Consider the following 24,543-nt stretch of genomic DNA (forward strand, 5'->3'; position numbering starts at 1 on the left):
CCCTCTTTCGACATCCAGCCCGACCTCCCTGGATGATGCGGCAGTCCATGTGACCGATACAGCCTGTGATTGGCTGCAGCGGTCACATGGGCTGAAACGTCATCCCGGGAGGCATACGGGGAGGTACCCATGGCCAATAGAAGTCTATGGGAGTTTTTACGGTCATGTGCATGGGGCCTTAGAGTAGGATTAAATGTGGGATATATGTAGATCATTTACACATCAGAGATTTGAGGAATGCATGCTGTGACTTCATTGTGTCCAGGACAACCCAAAACAAAGGCATGTTGTCCCATAAATCTAGCAGCGCTTCAAACCCCCAATGTGACTGAAGCCTTACTGGTGCTTCAATTACAACAGTGAAGTTTGGCATATAGTTCTAACCTAATAGACAGACTTGATGGCTTAGTCTTTTCCACTTTAAGGCTACATTTAGACGAGCGTCGGCAACCTCGAAAGTGAAAAACGCCATACGTGCGATACGCGTTGTCACAGATCCACCATAGACTAGAGCCTGTGGAGGGATGCATGACTTGCGATAAAATAGGACATGTCCTATTTTGTCACGGACCCTTCACACGCTCCGTTGAATCAACGGTCGTGTGAACTGCCCCATTGAAATACAGGAGTCCGTGTGAGGGCCGTTGTTTTAATGGCCGTCACACGGACGTGATACACGCTCGTCTGAATGAGCCCTAACCCTATGATATGATTATTTTTTACACCTCTCAATACCACAAAATTTTCTATCATAAGTATGATCTCCAGTTAGCACAACATTTTATATTGATGAAATCCTTGTAGAACACCAGTGTTGATGAGGCTGTGAAGAGGGTTCACTCTATAGAAGGTTGATTCTCCCTTCGGTTGTACTATGAGCATGAGTGTATATAAGGCTAATTTTGGATGGAGCAAGGACCTACTGGTTACTCAATTTTAAATTAGGCTTTGGGCAAGCTATCCGCTGTCAGAAAATAAATTTTGTTTTCAGCTGTATTGTATAGTATTAATGCACTTCATTAACTAAAAATGTAATTAATTAACTTCTCGGGATGACTTTGTTGCAGATCTTCTTTACCCATGATGTTCATTATAATTACTAATCACTTGCACATATGTTGTAACATCATGTGTATATGTTGACCACCAATAAAATATGGCATTTTGGGAACATCGTGCCGGAGCTTTTGCCTATTCATATTTCAAGAAGTAATATGCCTCTTCTAAAAATATCCGCAGGTCAAAAAATCATATTATATAGAAATGTCTTTGTCCGCATTATTTGCCTTTCCTCATTTTAAAGTGTCTGGACCAAATTCTGAAGATTAAAGCAACCCTCTGGTTTTACAGAAATGTTTTACCTTAGATGGGGAATGTATAGTTAATTTTCCTAGTGCCCTCTGTTTCGCTTGCACAGTGTGCATCGCGTAGTCTGAGAAGTGCTACAGCCATATTGGATTGAAAAAAAGGGTCCTGTGGATCGGCAGCACAACAAGCAAAATGGAGAGTGAGTAAATTAACTGCATTCTCTAGTTGAGATTAGATTTTTATGTCAAATCGGAGGGTCGCTTTAATTGGTTTTTTTAAGTGTTTGTTACATCAATATTATGTTAAAGTACTTGTTATTTGTTCCAGTAATTTAATGTTTAATATAAGCCCAACTAAGCTGTGATAATCTTCTACTTTAGAAATGTTTGGAATGGTTTACTTCACCTCCAAAAACTAAACGCTCAGGATCTACTCAGACAATGCCCTTAAAAGTCCAAACACTAAACACTCCAGGATCAAATGCACAGGTAAAAGCACCTCAGCCATTTCTAACATTCATAATTCCCATAAGTTCACTGATTTCCAAACAATGCATCCATTGCCAATTCAACCTCATGGATAAAGACCTACTGTAGGATACACAATATTCCCATTTAGTCATATCAGGCATTTTTCTTCCGTTAAACCTTCACTCTTGCATGAGCATATATATTCTATTCTCTATAGAAACACGATGGACAGTTCACGGTCATCCAGCTGGTAGGGATGTTGAGAGGTATTGCAGCAGGAATGAGATATTTGGCCGATATGGGATATGTACATCGGGATCTTGCTGCTCGCAACGTTCTTGTCAACAGTAACCTTGTCTGCAAAGTATCCGATTTTGGCTTATCTCGAGTTATAGAAGATGATGCAGATGCAGTATACACAACGACTGTAAGTTATTTACATATATTTGTATCTAAATATATTGTGTACTACGGTGTACTGACTATTGCTTATTTGACTGAAGGGATCACTTATTAAAATGAAAGCATAGATGACATATGCTTAAAGAGGATCTGTCACTAGTTTATTAATTCCCTATCTCATAACTAGTCTAATAGACCCTTTGCTTCTGATAACTACAGTGTCATTTGTTTTTCAAAAACGTTTATTATTTGCAAAGTTATGAGCATTTTTCTAAATATGCTGTACTTGCCAAATGGGAGGTTACTCTTTCTTTTCACTCTGGGGGGCGGTCAGTTTTCTGTATGACGCTGTCCAATCCGCATCTTAGAGTTCTCCTCTTCCCAGCCCAGTAACACAGATCATATAGTATACAGCTTCCATTCCCCATTCCATTCCTGTGTATTCACCTGTTGATACCTCCGGTTGTTTAACATATAGTTCCTCGTTAATCGGCTAATCGTCGCCCTGTTTGTTTACACAGGGCAATGATCTGTGAACGCTCATTTGCCCAATAATTGACCCGTGTAAAATCGCTTCAAGTGTATAGATATGGAGGAGAGAACTCACGGCATGGGGTATGCATAGGGTAATTGGACATGTTTTACTGTATCACAGTTTCAATAGAGAGGAAAGCATACATGGCAGAATCTGAAGGGGAAGAGATCACACATACATAAGCAGCATCAGCGGGTGTGTGTGTGTGTGTGTGTGTGTGTGTGTTTGTTTGTGTAGATAAAAGATCACACAAGGGGTGTAGAAGTGTTTCTAAAAGAAGAAAGCAGTACATAAATGAAGCTGTGCTAGAACATGAGAACTAGTGAAGACAGCAGCATCCTGGACTGACAGAATTCACATCCAGCATGTATTACTGGGAGGGACACGTCCACATTCAAAAGGAACAGGTTGTATACTGACTATCAGTAATGAATGAATGAAGAAGTGGAAATTGCAGTCTGTAATGTAGTTCAACTTTTTATAACTACAGGTAACCACTAACATATGTAAAAAAACAAATTTTGCCATGTCAAAGGTGTCCATAGCCTTTAATTATAAATATTATGCAAAACTTTACATTGATGTCATTGCCATAATGTCATTATTTAATGGGCGTTATAAATATATATATACTACTCTTACCCTCTTCCATCTTCAATAAAAAGTGTACATTTCAAATTGAAAGGTTCCTCACTATGTATATTTCTGGTTAGGTATTTTTCACTTTTCTACTTTTTGCCCTCTCACAACTAATGTCACCCGAATTTTGTTTTCAGTCTTTGATTTACGTTTTAAATGAGTAAACTTCATTACTGGAGTATTCTTGGCATTAATGGACAGATTTTTGCTACCTGATAAACAGCTATAACCTTTTTATTTGCTAGCCTGTCAAACTGATTTTTCCATGTGTTTTTCATTCTGGTATGAAGACCTGCCACCTCTCCAATAAAAGCTTATATCATACAGATGGGACCACCCTTAACTTTTCTTGAATTGCGTTAGGTTATACAATTTGTCATGATACCAATTCAATACAATCTCGCACCATGCAATAAAAAAAATATATACACTAAATGTATACTTTTTTTTTTAACATGGGAGACTATAGGCGATTAATGGCCAAAAGATGGCATCTGTCATAGAGATCTGTCATAGCCACCCAGTAAAAAAACATATACTTTACATGTCTATGGGCGACAAATTCTTCTGTCAGAGGCATTCGTCGGAGGTATATGTTTGTACACTCCTTTGTTTAATTTCTCATGCTATATATTTTGGGATATGTCAGGTATAGGGACAAGTTAAGAAAGGACCCATCTGTATATCATTGTTAATGTGTGTGTGTTCAGTGGTGTTTCATGTAGTCTGAAAGAGTTGAAAGAATGACAATTGCAAGGTCTGTTGCCAGCTTTAGGCTGAATGCACACGTTGCGTAATTAATGCGGAAAATCCGCATCAAAACCACAGGTATATGCACGTTATTCCTCAGCTAAAACCACACCTAATGTTGCGTGTGTTTTTTTGTGTTTTAGGTGCGTTTTTTACATTTTGATGCGGAAATAGGTGCATTTATATGCTGCCTATTTTGGTATGTTTTTCCTTAAAACTAGACAGATACAATTCGCAAGCGGGAACGCAAGATACATTGACATGCTGCAGATTTTAAAATACGCACCACAGATCAATTTACATGCAGAAAAACATCCACACAGTGTAAATGAGATTTCTTGAAATCTCATTTACTTTGCTGGTACTGTATTAAGCTGCGGATTTGCGGCATGAAAATACGCGCGGCAAATCCTCACGTAATACGCGATGTGTGCATTCAGTCTTACAGCTTAAAAAAAGGTTTACCACCGAAAACATACAATTGACCACAGGAAATCAGAAGTAGAGTGATAGCCAAAGTTTGGTAATTATGTTTTATTTATTTACATAGATATAGTATTTTAGTCCACTTCCGACTTAGGCCATGTTCACACAGAGTTTTTGGCTCTGATTTTGACGCGGCATGTCCTTTCTTGCCACGGTTTCCGCCACTCTGAATTCCCATTGAAATTAATGGGAGGCAGAAAAAACCTGCAGCACTAGTTTCCGAGCGTTTTTCGCGGTCCGTGCTGTGCTTCAATGGCCGCGAAGACCATGGCAAAAAAAGTGCAGGCAGGTCAAAATCTGCCTCTAAATTCCAAAAGGAATTCTGAGGCAGATTTTTTTTCTGCCTGCAAGAAACTCCGTGTGAACAGGGCCTTTAAAATTGTATGTTTTGTTTGGAAATCCATGTACTTTTTAAATTATTATCATTTTTTTAAATATCGTCACACAATTCTGTTACAATCCCTTTTTTTTTTATAATTAGGGAGGAAAGATCCCAGTTCGATGGACAGCACCGGAGGCAATCCAGTACCGCAAATTTACATCGGCCAGTGATGTATGGAGTTATGGAATTGTAATGTGGGAAGTAATGTCGTATGGAGAAAGACCTTACTGGGATATGTCAAACCAAGATGTAAGCTTTCTCTTAATTCTTTAACATTCACTGCGTTCTTATAGTGAACTAATAATGTGTCAATATATTTTTCCCTAGTACACAATATAAAACTGTATTATGTTTATGTACTATAAAATCAAACTGATTCAATGATATTAGTCTTACGTTAGGCATGATTGTTTTGGAGACAGACCACAAAGCCTAAAAAAGATATAAAAAGTTTGTGACTAGACATTTTTTTTTTCCTGCAGAGTGCAAAGTTGTTAACATCTGACAGGGCTCAGTGTCAAAGATTTCATGGACTGTCAAAATATGTGCAAACAAATCCTTGGGGCTGGGAAAAAGAAATATTTACATTCCCCTAGGTACTCAGTAAAGTTTTATATCTTTGACACCTTCCTCAAGCTCTACCAGCAAACATAAACAGCTCTGACAAGAATATAAAATGATTGTAAAGCTACAGCTGCTTAACATTCAAACAAGCGCATGGGAAGTAGGGTTTATCATTTATTGTTCAGCTTGCAGAGTTAGGAGGCTCTCATCTGGATTTATCCCCGAGCTGGACATAAGCTGTGAAGAGATTTAATTCAAGCAGTCAGTGCATAAGTCAGTTACTGCAGTGTTTTATAAGTTTGATGTGAAGCGCGTCTTATCTTCAGCAGCTCTCCAATTGACTCTTAAGGCCATTTTACACGGGCCAATTATTGGGTAAACGAGCGTTCACTCGTTCCCGATCATTGCCCTGTGTAAACAAGGCAACGATCAGCCGCTGAGCGAGCAAACACTCGTTCATCTGCTGATCGTATCATTTATGCAGCAGAAAATATTATCGTTGTCCGCAGCACATCTCCCTGTGCAAACAGGTAGACGTTCTGCCGACATGATAGAAATGTATGGGGACGAGCGATCGGAGTAACGAGGGCTCGTCCCCAAACGTAGCTCCTTCTGAAAGGAGCAAACGAGCGCCGATCAATGAGCTGTCTCGTTGATCAGTGCTCGTTTACACAACACACATCGGGCTGTGTAAGAGGACCCTTAGCTTTTTGTCTTTCACTGATATCTTTAATATCCTATATCTCTCATGTTTAATGTTTGTAGCTTAATTAACAAACATATTATGTTATCATTTCAAGAGTGATCTCTTCATAGAATGTAGTTATTAACCGTGTATAGTCTCCTCAGACAAATCATTCCTGGGCACGATGTTATTGAAGACTGTGAGGCATATCTAGTGCTTTTCACATCACATAATATGCCCATGCAAGGAGGTTCGTTTATCATCGGCTTTCTTGCCGCTACTGTTAATCCTTGTGCCATTCCATCTTACTTTATCACAAGGAAAAAGGGTCACATATTCTGTCCTATCAAGGCTTTATTTTCTAAGGTGTGCTGAAAGAGAATATTGTATATACACAACCTTAGGTGCCATTGCTTTAGTTTGTTGTCAGGAAAATGAATGTTTTATTTAAGTGTTGGTGTATGTGTCTGTGTATATATATATATATATATATATGTGTGTGTGTGTGTGCAGAGATTATTCATATATAGATACATATGGATGTAGATCCATATAGATATATATAGATCTATATAGTTGCAAGAAAAGGCGCGTGAACCCTTTGGAATTACCTGTGTTTCTGCATTGATTACTAATAAAATGTTGTTTGATTGTTATCTAAGTCACAATAATAGACAATCTAACTAAACTAGCAACACACATATAGTTGTACTATTCATGTCTTTTATTAAGTAAAAATCCACAGTCGAAGGAGTAAAAGTAAATGTATCCTTGATTTTAATAACCTGTAGATCCCCCTTTAGTACCATTTACCTCCAACAAACGTTTCCTGTAGCTGCAAATATTTTTGGACCATCCCTTCCTGCAATTGTGTTTCAGTTCATCAATATTTCTGGGATGCTTTGCATGCACAATCCTCTTCAGGTCATGCCACAGCATCTTCATCGAGTTAAGTTCAGGACTCTGACTTGGTCATTCCAAAACACAAATCATTTGTCCTGTTGCGTCACTTAACGTCTGACTTGTTTTTTTGCAGGATGAGTTGTGTTGTCTTTTTTTAATGGAACCATTTTGTGGTAAAATATACTGTATTGTATCCCTTTTTATTAGTTTTTGGAAGATGGAAAAAAAACAGCAGTTCTACAATTTTTTGGGAGGAGTTCTGTTTTTAAGGTGTTAGCGTACAGTATAAACAACATGACAAATTTATTTTCTGGTCAAGATGATTACGGCGATAGCAACTTTATATCGTTTTACTACTTTTGAACAATAAAAATACTTTTTTAAAAATAACAATTAGTTTTTTTGTCACCGTATTCCAAGACCCATAACATTTTTACATCATCAGAGCTGTTTTGTTGGATGATTTGTCGTTTTCATTAGTACTATTTTACATACTACTTTTTGTTCGCTTTTTATTAAAATTTTTGGGTGGCTCGATGAACAAAAAAACCAGCACTTCTGGCATTGTTTTGGGGGTTTTTTTTAGACGTTTGCCAAGCAGGATAAATAGGGTGATAATTTTAACGTTCAGGTCGTTGCAGATGTGTAAATGCCAAATATGTGAGATTTTCAACAGTGTTTTTCAACACTATATTGAATTGAACTTTTATTTACAACATTAATTAGTCCCACTAGGGGACTTGAAGATGCGATTGTTTGATCGCTTAAATAATGCACTTCAATATTTATGTAGTACAGTGTATTATATACCTGTCAGTGTAAAATTTACAGGCATTCTATTAGGCTCTGTCAGAAGAGCGCAAAGATAGCATCTAAGGCTGCCTAGCCTAAGGCCCCATAGTTACCACTATAAAAAAAGTCGTGTTGGCAGTCACTAAGGGGTTAATAGCATATTAAAGGGATAGTCTCAGAATCGACAGTTATAAACTATCCACAATATAGGTAATAATTTTGTGATGGCTGGGGGTCCCACCGATCCCCAGAATGGGGGTCTCAAACTCCACGCTCCTCACTACACCCCCCTGCAGTGATGCGGAACTTGAATGGAAGGACGGTCGAGCTTGCGCCTACCACTTATTTCAATGTTTATAGGACTGACGGAAACAGTCGAGCGCTGTACTCCGTTGTCTCCGTCATTTCCATAGACTTTAAACAGAGTGGCAGCGCTTATGCTCGACCGCTGCCCCGTTAAATGTCCTCAGTGGGGTTGAGCAGTGAGGAAGAACAGGGGGTTCGAGACCCCCGTTCTTGCGAACGGTGGAGTCCTCTGTGATCAGACAATTCTCACCTAATCTGTGGATAGGTGATAAAAGGGTATTCCTGGGATCAACAATTAATTAAGTTAAAAGGGATTGCAGACAATTCTATTTAGTTTCAAAATAGTCCCATATTAGGAGTCACTTTAACTATTACGCTATACCCAATTCCTCAGTATAGAACTATTTTTCAGATCATCAACCATAGATTCTCATGGAACTGCTTATACAGAATTATGGAACCTTAATACAGTGCCCATAGGCTACTATATCTACACATATACTGTACTTCCATGTGAATCTAATATACAGAGGAACACCAAAGGATTTATACAGAATACTTGAGAATACATGCTCTATCGACTGCTGTATTATGGAAGAATTCTTTCCCACAAGCTTTGCTTTAGGGTAGAGCAGGGTGGCTCGTGGATGCACCATACAGCAACATACAGAGTACCTATGTGTCCATAATACTGACTCATATGGACTTGGCTCTCCTAAGGAAAGCAATGTGAGCAATAAGTATATGTTATTTAAGAAAACTGATGGCTGACAGGCTTGAAAAGATCATCTCATATATACAAAAGAAATGAGATTTTAGACAATGTGCCTTCTATCTTTAACCTGTTGAATTATGCAAAAGATTCAATCTAGCCTTACATTGAGAGAGAATTGCCAGGTGTACACGATGGATTTAGGAAAGGTCAGGAGCAATGGATTTTACTATATTATTGCTAATGCTCACTGAATATTTAACATAACATGTGCATTATTATGTAAAATAATGTCTAGTTGTTTGTATGATGACCTTTGCACTCATCCTCGAACCACAGTTATGGCAGAAAATGAAAAAAATAGAAAGACGAAGAAGTTAGACAAGGCGTCAATGCAAAGCGATATTTATTCAGTTTTGTTCATGAACATATAATGTGAGAAGCAAGACTGGAGAATATGGTAAAGATATTGACCATGATGGATTTATTTTTAATTGGAGCTCTATTCCTCCTTCTTAGCATGGAGATGTAAAGCACCCTCCTCCACCTTAAAGAGGCTCTGTCACCAGATTCTCAAATCCCTATCTCCTATTGCATGTGATCGGCGCTGCAATGTAGATAACAGTAATGTTTGTTTGTTTTTAAAAACGTTCATTTTTGGCCAAGTTATGAGCTATTTTATATATATGCAAATGAGCTTTGAAATGGACAACTGGGCGTGTTTTTTTTCGTATGTCCAACTGGGCGTGTATTGTGTTTTTAACTGGGCGTGTTTACTTGTTTTACTAACTGGGCGTTGTGAATAGAAGTGTATGATGCTGACGAATCAGTGACCAGTCAGCATCATGCACTCCTCTCCATTCATTTACACAGCACATAGTGTTATTACTAGAACGATGTGCAGCCACATACACAAGTGTCCTGATAATGAATACACACGACATCCAGCCTGGACGTCATGTGTACTCAGAATCCTGACACTTCTGAATCTTTTCTGTGAGATTTCCAGCAAGGGAAACGAAATCTCGTTTACCTTGTAATCTCGCGAGATTACGCGTGGCTTGCTGGAATCTCACAGAAAAGATTCAGAAGTGTCAGGATTCTGAATACAAATGACGTCCAGGCTGGAGGTCATGTGTATTCTTTATCAGAACACTTGTGTATGTGGCTGCACATCGTTCTAGTAAGAACACTATGTGCTGTGTAAATGAATGGAGAGGAGAGCATGATGCTGACTGGTCACTGATTGGTCAGCATCATACACTTCTATTCACAACGCCCAGTTAAAAACACAATACACGCCCAGTTTTCCATTTCAAAGCTCATTTGCATATATATAAAATAGCTCATAACTTGGCCAAAAATGAACGTTTAAAAAAAAAAAAAAATGTTACTGCTCTCTACATTGCAGCGCCGATCACAATCAATAGGAGATAGGGATTTGAGAATCTGGTGACCGAGCCTCTTTAAGATGTAAGTTCAGCTAAGCCGAATGTCTATCTTAATGGGAGGAATGAAATGTGATACCTTCTCACCAAACAGTTGGCCAACAGTTATCTAACATTTCTGTAGTATCAGCATACAAAAGAATACACCAGCTGCAACATATAGTGGTACACTACAAAAAAAAAAAACCCTGAAGGAAACTTAATGCAAATAAGGCTGTGCTATAGTAGGCCACTTCATGGAGGATCAGGTAATACCTGAGAAAAGAGGGGAGATATTTAAAAAAGGCATAACATTAGACAAAAATAATAATTTTCAAATTGTGTCCATTTTCTGAAAACATTCATTTTAGAAATAACAGCAATTGGGCTTTGGAGATCCAGCAGTGCCGGTAGATCTAATGTGAATTTAATGTCTATTGGCAATTTAAGATTGATGGACGAAAGCTCAGCCTTCAATATGCTACAGCGAATTTTCCAGATAGCTGTAAAACTACAGCAAAGTTAAAGTGAAAAGACGGAGTTTCCAGTTAATAAGAGTGAAACAAGAGTTAGGAGGACAAACCGGAAAGAGAGACTACCTTTAACAAATGGGCGTACAGTAACTCCCTGAGGATGAAGCGGGCACAGGAGCTGTGCGCGCTTCATCTTCAGCAGGTGTCGGCTGTAATGTACAGCCGACATCCCACTGCAACGGTGGCGATCACAGTTATCTCCGATCGCCGCCAGTTAACCCCTTAAATGTCGCTGTCAATAGCGACAGCAGCATTTTAGTGATTGACACAGAGGGAGGGGGCTCCCTCTGCACCCTATTGCCCTCCCCCAGTGAAAAATCGCAGGGTGCCGATGGTTGCCAGGTACGGAAGCCTATTAGGTCCTGCCCAAGGCAGGACGTAATAGGCTTAACTTTCAGTTGTAAAATGACAGTTACAATACACTGCACTACATAAGTACATGCATAAGTAGTGCAGTGTATTGTACAGGGGATCAGAAGAGCAGATCTTCAAGTCTCCTAGTAAGTGTAAAAAAGAAAGTGAAAAAAAAGTTTTAGATAAATAAATAAGTTTTACGTAATAACAACAGTAATCGCCCTATTTATCCTGCACTGTGAACACCGTAAAAAAATAAAATAAAAACCAATGGCAGAATTTCCTATTTTGGTCACATTGCTTCCAAAAAAATTGAATAAAAAGTGGTCAAAAAGTCGCAAGTACCCCAAAATGGTACCAAGAAAAACTACAGTTTGTCATGCAAAAAACAAGCCGTCACACAGCTCCGTCGACAAAAAAAATAAAAAAGTTATGGCTCTCAGGATATGGTGACACTAAAACATTTTATTTAGAAAAAAGTGTTTTTATTGTGTAAAAAGTAGTAAAACATATAAAAACGATATAAATTTATATTGAAAAAAATATATAGAAATCAATTTTGGCCCAAAAAAATTAATTTGTAAATTTCACTTCTATTTTGCTTCGATTCCTGTCAAACGCCTAAAGGGTCAAAACACTTTCTTAATGCTGTTTTGAGTACTTTGAGGGGTGCCGTTTTCAAAATGGTGTGTTTTATGGGGTTTCTAATATATGGGCCCCTCAAAGCCACTTCAGAACTAAACTCGTCCCTGAAATAATAGCCTTTTGAAATTTTCTTAAAAATTGTAGAAATTCCTGCTAAAGTTCTAAGGCCTCATGCACACGACCGTGTTCGGTCCGTGATATACGGTCCGCATGTCGGCCGCTTGTCCCGGACCGTACAAAGTACAGGGAGCCGGGCTCCTAGCATCATACTTATCTATGACGCTAGGTGTCACTGCCTATCCACGTAACTACTGTCACACACTAAAACATGATTACAGTACGGGACAGTAGTTCCGCGGACAGGCAGTGACCCCTATCGTCATAGATAAGTGTGATGCTAGGAGCCCGACTCCCTGCACTGTGTTCGGTCCGGGACATGCAGCCGACATGCGGACCGTATATCACGGACCGAACACGGTCGTGTGCATGGGGCCTAAGCCTTGTAACGTCCTAGAAAATAAAAGGACGTTCAAAAAATTATGCAAACATAAAGTAGACATATGGGTAATGGTAATTAGTAACTATTTTGTGTGGTATTACTATCTGTTTTCCAAGCAGATACATTTAAAATTAGAAAAATCCAAATTTCTTCAAATTTTTTCAACATTTTGGTGTTTTTCACAAATAAGCAATTTATCGACCACTTTTTTCCACTAACATAAAGTACAATATGTCATGAGAAAACAGTCTCCGAATCGCTTGGATAGGTAAAAGCATTCCAAAGTTATTACCACATAAATTGACACGTCAGATTTTTTAAAATGGGGCTGGTCCTGAAGGCCAAAATGAGCTTGGTTCTGAAGGGGTTAAAGGGGTATTCCCAACTCTCACATTTATGGCATATTCACAGGATATGGCAAAAAAAGGGATAGGTGTGTGCCCACCTCTGAGACCGGCATCTATGACGAGAAAGGGGCTTGTCCGGAGGAGAATGAATGCGCAGCTCTCTCCATTCAGTTCTATGGGAGTTATGGAGATGAGGGCGTTTTGGAAATAAGGCTCAGTTCACATCTTCGTGTGGCTTCCATTCATAATGGAAGCCAAAGGCTGTGCCAGATTCATCGTAAGACTAATTATGGGGTCCATGCGCGTGTGTAGCACTATTCTTGCGGTCAAAAGTAATGAAACTGCCGACAGAGTTTCTGATGCATATGTGAACAAAGTCCAAATACATGCAAATTGTATGTATTTTAACCTGCTCTTATCTTGTTTATTTCTAATTTTATATCACCTTAATATATTTTATTGATATTTGTGAAAAATATAAAGAATTTACAATAAAAGTGAACAAAAAATATATATTGATGATCGAATTATACATGCTTAGTTCTATTAATATTATCCTACTAAATATCGCATCATAATTTTACCTATCAAGGTCATATTTATGTTGGAAAGTAATTACAAAGTCTATAAATTTATCTTACTCAAAAGTAAAAAAATCTTAATTTTCCATTTCTAGATGTGAATAAAATCCATATTATTTATGAAACCGTCCTTTCATTTTGCTGGATTGCCATCATGATAAGAATTAATTGGCACTCACCAGTCAAACTTGTTTCCCTGTTAAGGTTGAGAAAGTCTTTTGTGTTGCAGTCTTCCCACAAGTCAATTTCAGACAATCCTTCACTGCATGATATTCAGGAACATGAATACTACACCAGTGTTTTTTCCAAGTGCTTTATAACTCAATGTCAGTGACATGAATTACCTTATAACATCATTCTAACCTTTTACATGTCCCTTTGATTGATTCTTTCCGTGCATTTCTACTCGGGTCTCCAGGGTTTAATGAAGTTTGCAGCAATATGTTTTAACTTAACCACCACATTTGCAGTTAAAGGTTTCTCTATTATGAAAGCAGGACTCGGCACAAAACCACAGTGGGATCACGTTTAACTCTTTTTGTTACGTTATCATAGGCGTGTGGCTATGAATGAATTGTTGAGTTTTCTTGAAGATTTTTACCCTTTCTGTTTCTGAAAGTGGTTATTTCTGGTGACAGTATAATAACATGTAGTTCCAATCCATGAAGTCGATAAAAGCCACATTGGTGGAATTAGTTGTTAACTGTTGTATTGAGTATGGTCGCATTTGATTTCAAAAACTTTTTACAACGTTTTTTTTTACCTTTTTGCTTACATTGTTTTTATATACTTTGTTTTTAACACACACACAAACACACACACACACACACACACATATGTATATGTGTGTGTGTGTGTATATATATATATGTAAAAGAATGATAGTACAATAAAAGAGAAGAATTTGTGTTCAAGTATAATGATCATACAAAAAATATGTGCAGTAGAAGCGATATCTATGCCCATACAGCAAGCACCTTTAAAGGGCAGAGTTTTTGTCAAACCATTTGGCAAATACTGTTACAAATTGCTTGCTTATAATAATTGACCAGTATGTATGAAGAAAAAGATCTAAACTTCAGCGATCGCACCGCCTTTAAAAGCACTGCTATCAATGACATGATCAGTAAATGCCCTTATTTGTGACATTTAACGTTGCTAGGCAAAATGACATGTCTCACACAGTGGACCTATCAGATCCTCACAAAAAAACTTCTTAAAGCCCTGATAGTTTGTCAATGGTTTGAAAGTCGTCCCCTTAGATATCTAGGAATGAGATAGCATAGAAACCCTAATAAATACTGTATCTAAGAATCTGGATAAATTAGAAAATCGCAGTTACAATAGATCACAAACTTGCACTTCATTGTAAGTTGATTTGGTTTATGGATTTTGTGAATATACAAAACGCTGATGATACTTTTATACATGGTTGATAGAATTGATGTATTGTCTGTTGTAGGTTATAAAAGCTATTGAGGAGGGCTATCGGTTGCCATCACCAATGGATTGTCCTGCAGGTCTTCATCAACTAATGTTAGATTGCTGGCAAAAGGAACGTGGGGAGCGACCTAAGTTTGAGCAGATTGTTGGTATACTCGACAAAATGATCCGAAACCCCAGCAGCTTGAAAACCCCAATGGGAACGTGTAACAGGTAAGCCACAGCAAAACAACTACAGTGCCATGGGGGAGGGGGTTTCTTAGTTGGCAAACAGTAAAATGCCCGAATTAGGTATTCTCCTGGTAATTTATATGAAGAAGGAATCCTTTCAATACAGGACCGATATTTAATGTGATTTGTTCATTTTATGTGCGTTTCTCCCACTTTGTTTCTGGATGTTATTCCCAACATTCCCAATGTTGTACTACTTTATCTGCTCATTCAGTTTTACTCACTCAAATCACATAGCAAATTCTTATGCTTAAGGAATTTTTAGCTTGTTTTAATTTTTTAACCATTATTGTTTATTTTATTCTTTATTGTCTATATTTGTTTATATTGTTGTCTGCCATTTGTTTGCAACACACAAGACAAAATTAGGTACTCACCTACAACTACTCAACAATATATTCTGTCTTTGTATAATATCTGCCATAGATACAACTCTGTTATATTCCCTTATTACAATTTATGCAACTTTCTTCAAATCATGTCTTAAATTGTGCCCATACTGTACTCGAGACCTCCCTATACTGGTTAGTCAAAGTAAGGCCTAAACTTTAAAGAGAATCTTTCCCCTTCCCTTCTTTGTAATCTAAATGAATTACTTACAACAGTCTGATATATATTTCTTAAAGAGGATCTGTCACCTCATTATAAGTGTCCTATCTCCTACATAAGGAGATCGGCGCTATAATGTAGATGACAGCAGTGCTTTTTATTTTAAAAAACGATCTATTTTCACCACTTTATTAGCGATTTTAGCTTTATGCTAATGAGTTTCTCAATGGACAACTGGGCGTGTTTTACTATTGACCAAGTGGGCGTTGTACAGAGGATTGTATGACGCTGACCAATCAGCGTCATGCACTTCTCTCCATTCATTTAGTTAGCGCATAGGGATCCTTTTAGATCAGTTTGTGCTGTCTTATACGAACACATTAATGATACTGAAGTGTTTAGACAGTGAATAGACATTCCACGATCCCTATGCGCTGACTAAATGAATAGAGAGAGAAGTGTATGACGCTAATTGGTCAGCGTCATACACTCCTCTGTACAACGCCCACTTGGTCAATAGTAAAACACGCCCAGTTGTCCATTGAGAAACTCATTAGCATAAAGCTAAAATCGCTAATAACGTGGTGAAAATAGATCGGTTTTTTTAAATAAAAAGCACTGCTGTCACCTACATTATAGCGCTGATCTCCTTTTGTAGGAGATAGGACACTTATAATGTGGTGACAGAGCCTCTTTAAGTAATATTCACTGTGGCATTTTCAAATAATATCATAAATATTCAATGGGTGATGCCATTTTGAATGCATTAGAAGTAGCTTTTGGCCTGTCCAGCTTCTCTAGTGCACTCTTCCTTCACTGCCCTTCCCTGTGGCTCAGTGACCGAAAGGAGAGGAAAACGATGACTGTGGATATTGCCAAGCATTGGTAGTACTGTCAGGGAAGGTTACTGTATCAGCTTATGATGCTGCCACAGTGAATTGGTTCAGGTAGTGACAGATATGTGCATTGATTATAGGCTGTGATGGTCTTTAGTGTTAATATATGCCTCCCATCTTGTAAAGGCACAAGGCAATTAACCCCTTAATGACCGGGCCATTTTGCACGTTAATGACCAAGGATTATTTTTTGTTTTTTCACGGTCGCATTCCAAGAGTCGTAACTCTTTTTTTATTCCGTCGACATAGCCATATAAGGGCTTGTTTTTTGCGGGACGAGTTTATTTTGTAATTGTACCATTTTTAGATGCTTATAACATATTGATTAACTTTTATTAACTTTATTTTAGGAGAGAATTGAAAATAAGCAGCTATTCCAGCATTAATTTTCACGTTATAAATTTACACCGTTTACTATGCAGCGTAAATAACATGTTAACTTTATTCTATGGGTCGGCACGATTACGGGGATACCAAATATGTAGAGGTTTTATATGTTTTTCCTACGTTTGTACAATAAAAAGCCTTTTAGAAAAAAATTACTTGTTTTTGCATCGCCGCGTTCCAAGAGCCGTAACGTTTTTATTTTTCCGTCGATGTGGTCGTATGTGGGCTTGATTTTTGCGGGACAATGTGTAGTTTTCATTAGTACTATTTTGGGGTACATAGGACTTATAGATTAACTTTTATTTTTTATGGGGGGAATGGGAGAAAAGAGAGAATTTTGACGTTGTTTTTTGCGTTTTCTTTGGACGCCGTTCATCCGGCGGTTTAATTAATGTGTTCATTTTATTGGTCAAGTTGTTACGATCGCGGGGATACCATATATGTGTATGTGTGATTTTGTTTTGACAGTTTTACTAAATAAAACCACTTTTTGGGCCAAAAAAGTAGTTTTATTTGACTTTGACTGTAATTTTTTATTTTTTTTTCACAAACTTTATTTAACTATTTTTTTTTTTAGTCCCACCAGGGGACTTCACTATGCGATGTGCCGATCGCATATATAATGCTTCGGTATACTTAGTATACCGAAGCATTATTGCCTGTCAGTGTAAAACTGACAGGCAACCTGTTAGGTCATGCCTTTGGCATCGCCTAACAGGCAGATGCTGAAGACAGACCTGGGGGTCTTTGTTAGACCCCCGGCTGTCATGGAAACCCGACGGCGACCCGCGATTTGTTTGCGGGGGCGCCGATCGGGTGACAGAGGGAGCTCCCCCCTCTGTCAAACACATTAGATGCCGCTGTCACTATTGACAGCGGCATTTAATGGGTTAAACTGCCGGAATCGGAGCGCGCTTCGATTCCGGCAGTTGCAGCAGGAGCCAGGCTGAGTATAACAGCCGTGCTCCTGCCGCTGATCGCGTGGGTACAGTGACAGTACCCGCGCCATCACAGGACGGATATATCCGTCGTCCTGCGCGAACTAGCAGCTGCTGAGGACGGATATATCCGTCCTTCGGCGTTAAGGAGTTAAGCATATTGTTGTTTAATATATTTGTACACTATAAATATGTAAACATAGAATATTGTATTACATAAAATAATAATGTGGGGTAAGCTCTTACCAAATGTATACAAGTACTTATCGCACATCTAGACTACAGAGTTGAGCAAAGCATCAAACAGCCTTTTGCCTTGCTCAACATATTTACTGGATGTTTAGCAAAATGATTAGATTAATATTTTTCGCGCACAGTTACTCCTAGAAATGTACAGGTATGTTGAGAAGGAGACATAGAAAATTCCTTAAGACTTTAGTTGACGCATAAGTATGAAAATGTGTTTATCTGGCGCTCATGTATATTCTTCATGAGGTCTTTTGAGGATCACCTTTCTAGAACAGCTTAATTTCTTTATATCACTGTGTAAGGGGAAACTGCCATGACTTTAACCACTTATAGGATTCAATTACACTGTAGTTTTCTTAAAAATACATCATGTATTATGCACGCAGAACTTTTGTGTGAGTGTTTTTTTTCACATGTATTAGCTGATATATCGCTTCTACAGCTGAACTAAAATAATTTTTTTAGCTTTCGGTTCCAAAAGAGCAGAGCCTTCAGTGGCCAAATTGTAATTATGCTGCAGTAAAATCTGGCGTAGCTTTACTTAACAGATTTCTGAATAACACATCTCTCTAATATGCAGATACTTGTATATTCTGCCAATAAAGAATGCTGGGTTACTAATGTATGAGCAGGAATACAAGTGTGAAGAAATGTCTATGCTTTAAAATACAATGAAAGAAACGTTTACTTACCTCAAGTTACTGCTCGCTCCAACCCTCCGGCAATAGCGGCAACAACTACATTCAAGTCATTTAAATGATGATATTAACAAAAATCCTAAAACTCAAGAATGTTTATGGTTCTCAAGCAAAGGGATCCTAGTGAAACTCTTCTTTTTAGTCATATTAACTTGGTAAATGTTAGAGAGGTAACTTGAAGCTCCTGGGGCCCAATGCAAAATCTGTAACCGGGCTTGTGACCTATCCTGTGCTGTTTATAATACTGGTGTCCTATTATATGGCGAAGGGGCCTTTGGAACCCCTCATACATTAGGGCCCAGGCAACTACTACCTCGTCCCTCTTACCAGGGATGTAGCTAAAGAGGTGCAAAGTCACAGTTAGGTAAGCTGTTACTACAAGCTCTAGTCTCTTGAAATGTACTTTTTAGAAATCCACCTTTCTCCAAGACCATGCTTGAAGCTACTGTTGACATCACCCTCGTGCTGTTTAAGCTAAGCTTTTAATCCCTTCATCTGTTGGGGCATTCTCCTCTACACAATAACAAATCTGTCGCATTATCACACTTCTTACCCGTAAGAAGTGGCAAGAATTAAATATAACTATTCTCTTTTTTATAAAAAAAATTTAGACCTGCCAGCCCACTTCTGGACCAGAACACACCTGATTTCTCTGCATTCTGCTCAGTTGGAGAATGGCTAGAAGCTATTAAGATGGAACGGTATAAGGAAAACTTCAGCTCTGCAGGATACAATTCACTTGAAGCTGTTGCTGGAATGACAATTAAGTAAGTCTAGAATCAGTGATATGGCCATATGCTCTTAAGGTTATGTTCACACGCAGAGTCAAAAACGTCTCAAAATACAGAGCTGTTTTCAAGGGAAAACAGGTCCTGATTTTCAGACATTTTTTTAAGCCACTCGCGATTTTCGCAACGTTTTTTACGGCCGTTTTTGGAGCTTTTTTCGATAGTCAATGAAAAATGGCTCCAAAAATGTCCCAAGAAGTGACCTGCACCTGCGAAAAACGCTCCGTCAGAACAGAACGCAGTTTTCCCATTGAAATCAATGGGCAGATGTTTGGAGGCGTTCTGCTTCCAATTTTTCCGAAAATAGGCCGTGTGAACATAACCTTAATGTTTCAATGGGAAAACGGTGTGCTGTTCCGACGTAGCGTTTTTCGCTGCGTTTTTTTACATGTAAAAAAACGGCCGCGAAAAAGAAGTGCAGGGCACTTCTTGGGACGCTTTTGGAGCCGTTTTCCATAGACTCTATTGAAAAAAGCTCCAAAAACGTAGTGGCACAAAAAACTTCTGAAAACAGCTCCGTATTTTGAGACTTTTTGACTCTGCGTGTAAACATACACTTAGGCTGGGTTCACACGAGCACATTAACGTCTGTAATGGACGAATGTATTTCGGCCGGAAGTCACGGACCGAACTCAGTGCAGGGAGCCGGGCTCCTAGCATCATAGTTATGTACGATGATAGGAGTCCCTATCATGAATACACATGACCATCCAGCCTGGACATCATGTGTACTCAGAATCCTGACACTTCTGAATCTTTTTTTGTGAGATTCCGGCAAGTGAAACCAAATCTCGTTTAGCTCCGTGATCTCGCGATATTTGGTTTCACTTGCCGGAATCTCACAAAAAAAGAGTCAGAAGTGTCAGGATTCTGAGTACACATGACGTCCAGGCTGGATTTCATGTGTATTCATTATCAGGACACTGTAGTAATGTTAGGGTTTGTGTATGAGGCTGCACATAGCGATATATCTATATCGCTAGTGCAGTGTAAATGAATGGAGAGGAGTGCATGATGCCGATTGGTCAGCGTCATGCACTCCTCTGTACAACGCCCACTTGGTCGAAAGTAAAAGTACGCCCACTTGGGCATTAACTGGTTCCCGACCGCTGGCTGTATATTTACGGCCTGCGGTCAGGGTCCTTAAAACCCGAGCCATAGACTTTTTACGGCTCGGGTTTTAACTTGCTGCCCGCGCGATCGGACAGCTGAATGTCGGGTCTCCGGCTGTCAGTGACTGCCGGGGACCCTGAGGAGAGGATAGAAGCAGCTTTCACTGCTTCTGTCTTCTCCGATGTCTTTTTACACAGCGTTCAATGAACGCTGTGTATAGGAATAGAGACAGCAGCAGCGGCGCTGTCTCTATTCCTCCCGGTGATCATGTGACAGGTCACATGATCGCCGTGTGCCGTTAGTGGCAGGCTGCTGCTGGGTCTTACTAGACCCAGCACAGCCCAGTTAGTGACAATCGTCACTATGAGAGGGCTGATTTCCCCTGTAACTGGGGCTGCTGTGCAGCTCCAGTTACAGTGGAAAAGATGGTGTAAAAGAAAGAAAAAAAAAATATAAAGTTCCCCAAAGGTCTTTTTTGACCTTTGGGGGACAGACCATAGTAATAAAAAAATAATAAAGTAAAGTTAAAAAAAATTAAATAATAAATACACATAAAATACCCACCCCAAAAAAACCCGTTCCCCCCGCCAATCATTATATAATATAGACATGTAATATATTAAAATTTACGGTAGACAATGACGATCACAAATAAAAGGTCTATTTTAGGGTAAAACTATGTTATTACCCAAAAAAAATAGCTGAAACGTAAAAAAGCTTATTTTTTTACTATTATTTTCAAACTTTATGAATAAAAATTCTAAAATCGCAAAAAAGGTTTGTATAAAAACGATAAAAAATGAAACCTGCATTGTCTACGGAAAAAAACGTCGCAAAAATCACGTCGTTAGCCCAACAAATAAAAACGTTATAGCCATTTAACTAACACGTGCTAAAAATGGCTAAACGGTGTCTGGTCCTGAAGGCGCAAAATAGCCCGGTCCTGAACTGGTTAAGAAAGCTCATTAGCATAAACAAAAATCGCTCCTAACGTTGTGAAAAAAGATAGTTTTTTTTAAAATAAAAAGCACTGCTGTCACCTACATTACAGCGCCCATCTCCTTATATAGGAGATAGGGCACTTATAATGTGGTGACAGAGCCTCTTTAAGGAGAGAATACCTCTGCATTACTGCCTGCCCCCCCAAAAACTCTGTGTACCTTCATATAAAAAAGTATGGGCCCATACTGTAGATTTCTAGGAGTGCTTTGTTACAGATCCAAACAATATTGTGCATAAAGTGTTAATGTACAACTTTTAAGATGTTTATTTATTTGATCATTTACAATATATACAGTTTAATAATTTATTCTATGTGATTTCATAATATAAACTCTAATATTATTTTTGGTTTCCTTTGCAGTGATGTCATGAGCTTGGGAATTTCATTGGTTGGCCATCAGAAGAAGATCATGAGCAGTATTCAGACTATGAGAGCACAAATAATACACCTTCATGGAACCGGAATACAGGTGTGATAGACAGGCCTCCCTCATGGGGAGGTAAGACTATGAGACAACAGCACTGGCCTTCACTACACAAGAACTGCTGCTAGAATCTGCTCAGTTAACTGAGTCCTCCCTACTACAGCTTTCTGCAGTAGAATAAAAACCAACTAGATCCTCAAGCACCTACAGACTTGAACTCCTAAGTGCCACCAGACATTTCCTGAGAGAGAAATTGGATCAGACTCACGTGGCAAGGATGACAGCAGTAATAACAAAGTACTACCTGAATAAAGAACAAACCGAGCTCTCTAACCTCCTTTTTGCCCAATGGACTTTTTCAAATGTACTGTACATAATTCATTTTAAAAAAAGAATATATTTGTTGGACAAAATCTCAAGATTATTGGTAAATACGGCAAAACTATTTTCCTTAAGCTGTGTTTTATTATATAATCGTATTTTTTAATGTGGTATTCTCCTTAGATTTTTTTTTTTTCGGAGCCGGTTGGTCGATATGTTTAATTGCACATTTATTAGGAGACTAATATCATTAGCATGGTTAGAGTTATATTTTGAATGCTGTTATTCTGGCATTTTACTTAGATATCTATGTAGACATTCGCAAATCAACAGCAGGCAAGTAAAAACTTTGCAGGTTAATAACCGTTTATTTTTACATATTTTCTAAGGACTTGCTGAATACAAAGCAATAATGGCACTATGTGCGGCCATGGCACCTTTAATGCAGAATACATAGTGAAAATATTAAGTCACGAAAATTGCTAAAACTGAGAGTTCTTTAATTCTCTGAAAAAACAGGGTCTCCTAAACTATATACTAGAAACTAGTACTGTAAAATACAAAGCCTTCCCTATGCGAATGTCAAGTTCAATAAAAAGACAAAAGACTCTTGTGGCATAGTCACTGTCTAAACCTTTCACTGCCTGCAAACAAGTGCAAGGTGACTGAGGAATCAACATTTTTTTGTACAACGATAGATTTTAAATAGCCAAAATATATTTTATACAAGATCTTGTTGAATGCAATCCATGTTTGATTGTACGGTTTTAGATTTTATATTTAGCTCTATATATCAGGGTGACAAGGGAAGCTCTTTTGTTTACCATTCAAGAGATGGACATCTTAGGACAAAAGTTAATACTGAAACACATGGTAAATAGAATTGAGCTTTTTTAAAACAAAACATATATAGATACCTGATGAAAAGAGGATTGTTTTTCTTTTTCTGTATATCAGAAGCAATAATAAATTGTGTCTTTCTAGATATTCCCTTTGTGCATATCTTTAGAGTAAGAAATATATTTGTAAAATATGTTTAGATGGTGGATGCCCCATCATGTAGAACAGATTTGGTTTGTTTAAAGAAAGATCCCAGGGATCGATGATAATTTGGTCTTCTTTGATTATGTGGGCATCCACAGAATTGTAAATGTTTCAGTGTAAAGTGTGTAAATTTTATTTATACTGTCTTGTTTTGTATACACATTTCTCTGTAGCGAGCTCTGAAAACATCGAAAATGCACTATATTTTTCTATTTTACTTGCAGAGGTTCATAAAAACAGGTATTTCAATGCTACATAATGTATTTTACCATATAGGACCAAAGATGGCTGCAGAAAACACAAATGGATATACTCTTCTGCTTACTTTAATTTCCAGTCATTTTAATCTCTGTACATTGTTATTTTATGACATTTTATTTATTTGACTGTTAGAATAAAAAAAAAAAGTCATTTCTAAAATGTTTCCTTAAATATAGTAAAATACATTTACAATATTTCCATTTCATAGACACTTCCATTTGTAATCTTTGTAATAGACTGTAAATATATTTTTCGAACTATAGTGTAGTCTGCTGGAGGATTATTTGTGTTTCTTTTTTTTGCGGGACCACCCAGGATCAGTCTTTTATCGGAAAATCAAATGTGATAGTATGAGGTATTTCTGCCCAGCAGGGCTAGTATTTCAAGACAATCATGCTGTGATAGTGCCCAAAAGTCATTTTATAGAATCATGATGGATACAACAAAATGAAAGGTCTATATTTTGTTTTATAACACAACTACAAAAGTTCTTTCAACAAATAAGATTCAAATGGCGTGAATTCATATAATGGTAAAAGATCTTACACTCTAGAAGTTACCGAACACAGGGAAAATTATAACCATGGAAATATCTATATTGTATCTCTAAATTTGTTACATGACTAATTATAATTAACTAGAATAATATATCTATCTATATAAAAGACACAATAATGATATGAACCGAAGACCTTTAAAATGAAAATATTTTCTCAGAAATTTTAAATTTTTGTAGTGGACCATTTTCCACTATTTTGTGTATTACTGAATTTGAAGTTTGGGTTTATCCTCCCTTTATGTACTGTACCCATATTACATATACTACATATAGGGATAAACTGTTAATATTAAATCTCATATACATGTCAATAGCTTAC

General features: G+C 37.9%; 1 protein-coding gene across 4 annotated transcripts in view; it reads left to right on the forward strand.

Annotated features, from left to right (window-relative positions):
- The window catches only part of EPHA7 (EPH receptor A7), a 164,896-nt gene extending 141,026 nt beyond the window's left edge, over window positions 1–23,870 (forward strand). For 2 of the 4 annotated variants that reach the window (XM_075862171.1, XM_075862172.1), the window contains exons 13-18: window positions 1,689–1,796; window positions 1,996–2,205; window positions 5,072–5,221; window positions 14,783–14,976; window positions 19,323–19,478; window positions 21,976–23,870. In XM_075862171.1, the coding sequence (XP_075718286.1) occupies window positions 1,689–1,796; window positions 1,996–2,205; window positions 5,072–5,221; window positions 14,783–14,976; window positions 19,323–19,478; window positions 21,976–22,090 (933 nt within the window). In that variant the 3' untranslated portion in view covers window positions 22,091–23,870. The remainder of the gene's footprint in view (window positions 1–1,688; window positions 1,797–1,995; window positions 2,206–5,071; window positions 5,222–14,782; window positions 14,977–19,322; window positions 19,479–21,975) is intronic. The other 2 variants (XM_075862173.1, XM_075862174.1) reach the window with 1 other exon arrangement.
- Window positions 23,871–24,543: the final 673 nt, after the last annotated feature.

This window comes from Rhinoderma darwinii, chromosome 4 (assembly GCF_050947455.1).
Source record: "Rhinoderma darwinii isolate aRhiDar2 chromosome 4, aRhiDar2.hap1, whole genome shotgun sequence".
NCBI lineage: Eukaryota > Metazoa > Chordata > Amphibia > Anura > Rhinodermatidae > Rhinoderma > Rhinoderma darwinii.